At 25.2% G+C, this 6,000-nt stretch overlaps 1 protein-coding gene across 2 annotated transcripts in view; it reads right to left on the bottom strand.

The window, feature by feature from the left end:
• LOC101236610 (mediator of RNA polymerase II transcription subunit 13) overlaps positions 1-2,329 on the bottom strand; it is a 69,801-nt gene extending 67,472 nt beyond the window's left edge. The window contains exon 1 of one of the 2 annotated variants that reach the window (XM_065808108.1): positions 2,051-2,329. In XM_065808108.1, the coding sequence (XP_065664180.1) occupies positions 2,051-2,119 (69 nt within the window). In that variant the 5' untranslated portion in view covers positions 2,120-2,329. The remainder of the gene's footprint in view (positions 1-2,050) is intronic. The other variant, XM_065808109.1, reaches the window with a different exon arrangement.
• Positions 2,330-6,000: the final 3,671 nt, after the last annotated feature.

A 6,000-nucleotide genomic window follows, 5' to 3' on the forward strand; every position in this document is an offset into this window, starting at 1 on the left:
TTGCACAATCTGTTAATTATATAAAGCTGATGTAACTATTATAAAAAATGATTTTACTAAACTATCATTTTTCTTATAAATATAAACGAAGACATTGCTTCAAGTGTAAATACTTGTAACAATTAATTAAATAAAAAACTTCTCTAGATACAACTGTTGTTAATTTTTCAATACAATATATCGAGGGAGCTTAGATACCCTTGTTATTAAATATATTTATACTTGATAACATTATCAAGTATATTTATTCTTGATAACAAGGGTCTTAACTCTAAAATCTAAACTCCCTCAAAGTATCATTTTGAAAACTTATTAATAGAATTATCCATAGAAGCAGTTTTTCATTTAATTATAAAAAAATAAACTCTTAATAAGATGTTATTTAAAGTTTGTAACAATTGTTTCTTTATTTTTTTTGTTGTTGATAAAATCAATCATTATACCAAAACAAACAAAAATTAAAATATCAAAAGTAGCGCTGATATCAAATATAATTGTCATTCAAACTTTGTTACATAATCATCATTCAAACTTCATAATTGGTTTTTATAAAATCAACTACTTCTTTTATCTTAAGCGATAACTTCAGACTTGTTTAAATATTAAAAATTGATAAACAGTGGCTCAACTGAAATAGCTTACAGCTTGCATTAAATGGTTCAACGCATACACAAATAGGGCACCACTTTACACTTTAAAACAAGGCCTGTATTATGATATGAGCTGAAATGTATACAGTCATTAAAAAAAATAAAAAAAAAGTTTGAGAGCTCAAAAAGTTATTATATATTATTGTTTTGTATTGTTATTGTGATATATTATATACAATAAGAATGCATAAAAAAAGTTGTTTTGATCTAAAAGGGATATAACAACAATTAACAAAAAGAAAAGAGTAGTCTCATTGAATATAGGAGCACATTGGGCATTATGACGAATATATATTTAAATATAGATAATATGGAAATATAAACTCTATAGACAAAAATGTTAGGAAAAACTGCATAAAAATCTAAACTTCACTTGAAGTATTTAAATGCACACTTATATTTATTATTGTAATATAATACCTTTTTGAAATCATATTTACAAAAAACATAACATGTATTTTTGCTTACAATATTTTTTAAACTATTAAATAGGATTAAAATTAAATAGTTTTAGGATATTATTTTGTTTCATAAATAATCTCTATTTGCATTAAACTAAAATATACAATAATATAAATAATAAATAACAAAAATATTCAATAGTTTAGATCCAGTTTCTCAGGATCAAAATTCAAACAAAATACTAACTTGAATCTACAGATAAAAATAAGCTCAAAACCTCTGATTAAGTAATACAAACTTTCCTATAACTATATACCATAAACCAATAAGTCATAAAAATGCCTTGTGAATTATATACATTCACTATATATATATATTCACATTAAATATTCTAAAATTTAAAATCTGTTTTAACACTTGACTGAAAATGTAGATAAGAGACCTTAACAGATAACAATAAAGCTTAACAGATATATAGCTATACAATGAAAATACTAAATGTATCAGATAGTGTATCATAAATAAGGTTATTTCAAATTTATCAAACTGTGCAAAATTATTAAAAAGTGTGTAATAACATGACAGGACATAAATTATAGCTAATATCAATATATAATAAACCATTACAAATATTTTTTCATTACACAATATCAATATTAAGTCTCGAAATGATATTTTGTATCGTTTCGTGTTTTCTTTCAATTGTATTTTTAAAATGTTTGCATGTATTGTCTTATCCTATTTAGAAGCACTGGCATTTTTTGTTCTACAATTTAACCTTAAGGGTAAATAAAATACTTCCATTGAAACGGTTATAAATATGTAATAAAGTTTGTTTACAAACAGATATAAAGAGAAAACCAATATCATTTACAAAAAACACTATGACTATGAAATTTTTTAAATTAGCAACAACAATAATTTACCCAAATGATACGTTTCAGAAACTTTTACAAGAGTATTTGAGTAAGAAAATATAGGTAAATAATCTAACTTACCAAAAAGAAAACATTCGTGGAGCAATCTGCCAAAAAGTCCACATTTTCAGGCGATTTCAGCTTATTCATAGTATATCATTTTTAAATTAGGTATCATCTAAATTTAAGCTTCAAACTTAATGATTAATTAAACCTACAGATTTTCCTTAGGCAAACGTCAACAAAACAAACACAAACGGAAAAAAAAATTAGTTCCATTAAATAAATCTTTTCGATTCATTTATTAAAAATGGCGACGTTTTCAACGCTGGGCACTTTCGTCACCATTATTAAAGCAACAATTTAGAGGATTACATCCAATTAAAAAAAGAAAATATTTAGTGAAGTTGGCCGACATGTCTATTGTCTCGTAGTACAATTGTTTTAAAAGTGAACAGAAGAAGATCCAGATTCTGGATTCGAAAAAGTGTGCAAAAGACGCATTATTTAATACACATATATAATAGTTAAAACAAATATACATTTTTATAATTCTGCATAATTTCAAATTGCTACAAATTTTTCTTTAACTTTCAATAATAAATAATAAAAAATAATTTCAATAATAAAGTATTATTTATAGTAATTTTTATTTAATTTCAATCATTTTAATTTAATTTATTATTATAAGTAATTTTTACTTTTAATAATATTGAAGTATTATTAAAAGTGGCCTGCTTTTTTTTTTTTTTTTTGCAATTTTATTTTTTTGATATAGTTGAACTTTAAATGAGAATATCTCAATTAAATTTAAGAGGAGTGTTATCTGAAAAAATTTATGAATACTAGCTTTCTCCCATAATGCATTCCACCTTTTAAATTAGCGGTACTTGAATCCGCCTTTATTATACCTTTATTGGTCCCCTTCATAGAATCCGTCTCTTTTTTGTTTGCAAAAAAGAATAGAACTTAATAAATATACTAGAAACGTTCTTTTAAATGTACCTTATATTTGAAAATTGTCTTCTACTGAGCGTTAACAATAAATTCTATTCAATAAAGCGCAATCACAGGGCTAGATAGAAATTTGAGAACTTTTTTTTTAAAGAAAGTTTTTAGATTATTTGCAAATATCAAAGAGATATAAGGACTCCGAAGTAAATAACAAGCCCACACTTCTACACCAATGCAACCCTCAGACTATAAAACGCAAATGATATTTAAAGTTTTTGCAATAAAATTAAACTACATTTAAAAATCTAAATTATGTTAAACAAAAACGCAAACAAATGTGAGAAAATAAGAGTGTGACAATGAAATCATTTATTATGTACACAAAGTACTCTTAAGCTTGTTTAAAATCTATTTAAAATTGGTTTACAAATTGTATGATTAAAGTAAAGTCTTTAAAAGACTTATTTCTCTCATAGAAATTTCATACAGCATTTTCATTAAGGAGCCAAGAAATACAAAACAAAGATGTTTGTCTCCATATTAAAATGAATGCGTTATAACGATAAAATCAAACAGTATTAAAAATTTACATAAACAATGACAATGGTTATAAAATTTAGAATAGAAGTTGATATTGAGCAGCCGTGACGTAGAAGGTAGAGCCTCTTTTTCCGAATCAAGAGATCCAAGGTTCATTTCTGATCTAGCCATATTTGCGACCTTGGTAAAAAAGGCGGTATATTTCTAAGAAGATTAAAAAGATGATTTAATCAATCACCCCCCGTAAATATGTTTATAAGATAGAAATACTAACAAACAAATATAGTTTAAAGTCAAGCAAGAATAAAAAAAAATAAAACAAAAAAGGGTCATTTAGGAAGGTTTTTTTCAATAGTATTTTTTAAAATTGTTTGCTGTTGCTTTGAATTCCAACATTGAAAAGCTTGTACCAAAATTTGAAAAGTATCTTTAAGAATTACATTTTCTCAATCCCTAATTTTAACTTTCTTTTTAACTAGCATTAAGTTTTTCATATTTAATCTATGGATGTTGCATAATTCCTTTTTATCATCCAAGTAGGTGTGTTTAACTGAAAAATAATTAAGTTGGAAATAAATGATTTTAAAAGTTAATTTATTGTTTAAAATGCGGATAAAAATAGGTTTATTTTGTTTTGCTGTTTAGTTTACATTTCCTAAACTTTAAATAGAGAGTTTATATAATTTTTACTTTAGTTAGTGACATTAAAAAAATGATTTAACTGTATTCCTTCCGAGTTTGTCAAGTTTTTTTATTGTTTAAACTTTTTTTTTTCACAGAACTCTAAGACACTTTTTAACATAGTTAATAAAGAATTGCATAAAATAAATGAGTGGTTCAGGTGTAACAAACTCTCTTTGAATGTCAAAAAGACCAAATTCATAAACCAAATAAAAATGAAAATATTCCTCTTCAACTACCTGATCTAATAATAAATAATACTAATATAAAAAGAGAAATTTTTATAAACTTTCTAGGTGTGGTCTTGGATGAAAATTTGTCGTGGAAGTTCCATATAAACACTTTAGAGAGAAAGCTCTCAAGAAATATTTCATTAATGTATAAACCAAAACCTTTCCTAAATATCATTTCTTTAAAAAGTTTATACTTTTCATTAATACATAGTCACCTAAGCTATGATAACATGGCCTGGGCAAGCACAAATTATACTAAGTTTAAAAACTCTACAGTAAACAAATCATGCCTGTAGAATTGTCTTTGGAGTAAGTAAAAAAGTGTCTTGTGAACTTCTCTTATGCAAACTTGGAGCGTTGAATGTATACAAAATTAATATGCATCTTGTTTTACAGTTTATGTACAAAATAAAATATGGACTATCTCCGCCGATATTTCAACCCTATTTTAATGAAATAAGTCATAAATACCCTACAAGATTCTCATATAACAATTTTGTCATCCCAAAATTTACATTAAAGTCAAATTCATACCCACTCCAACACCGCGGACCTTATTTGCGGAAATTTTTTCCCCAGATTGTTACTATCAAAAGAAATACACTTGAACAGTTTAAATCTGAATCAAAGCGTTTTCTAGTATCTACTGACTTAAATTTTCTTTTTCTTTTTTAGTAAAAAAATATAAACTAGCACAATTTCTTTTATTTGCTTTTACTTTTATTTGCTCTAAATTTATTTTACAAAACGAATTTATATATAAACAGTTATATCAGTTGCGAACGTAGTTTTACACATTTTGTATATATTTTATCACAAGCATTTATCACGATATTATATATTTGGTTGTAAAAAACAACTTGTAATCAAGCCACAATGGGGCTCGGTGATAAGACAAACTGATGTCTTCTTCTTGCTCCAGCCATTTGTTTTATTATTTATGTTATTTTATAAATTGTAACTTTCTACGGCAAAATTAAAAAAATATATATAATAATATAAATATTAAAACTCTAGACTTTTAGTTAGCGTCGGAACCGCTATGGATTTATACAACTGGATAATTGAATTTGGATGTGCATACTGGAGTTCAGATTGAATCAGAGTTTGGACTGTTGCTTGAAAAATTGATACTCTAGCATTAATATTTATTCTATTAAAAGTTGCAAAAATTGACATTTTGTATCCCAAGTAAAGCCTAAATTATCAAGGTATTAATTAATGGTCATTTAGGGTTATCATGCAGTTAGTTTTTGTTTTTTCCGGAGAGTAAAAGTTCCGTTTTGACAGCATTATACTTTATGCCAATTAAACTGTTTTACATATTGCACGATTTGATAAGTCTTTCTACACCAGATAAAGATTATGATCTGGCCTAGTTTAATATCTGTAAATTTATTTTTATCTTAAAATTAGCCGCTAAAAATGAATTTTTTGTCTGAATTAAAATATGTCAAGTTCAAGATCTAATATAAAGTGGGTAAGAAAAAAAGTATACAAATATTTTATTGTTTTCCATAAAATGTGTAAAAGTATAATTTCTTAAAGTCTTTTCTTGAATAACTTTGGAAAGTTATAAAAAAAAGTATTTTAAAAGCCAGCATAACTTAATTCATGAATGAA

This window comes from Hydra vulgaris, chromosome 10 (genome assembly GCF_038396675.1).
Source record: "Hydra vulgaris chromosome 10, alternate assembly HydraT2T_AEP".
Classification (NCBI taxonomy): Eukaryota; Metazoa; Cnidaria; class Hydrozoa; order Anthoathecata; family Hydridae; genus Hydra; species Hydra vulgaris.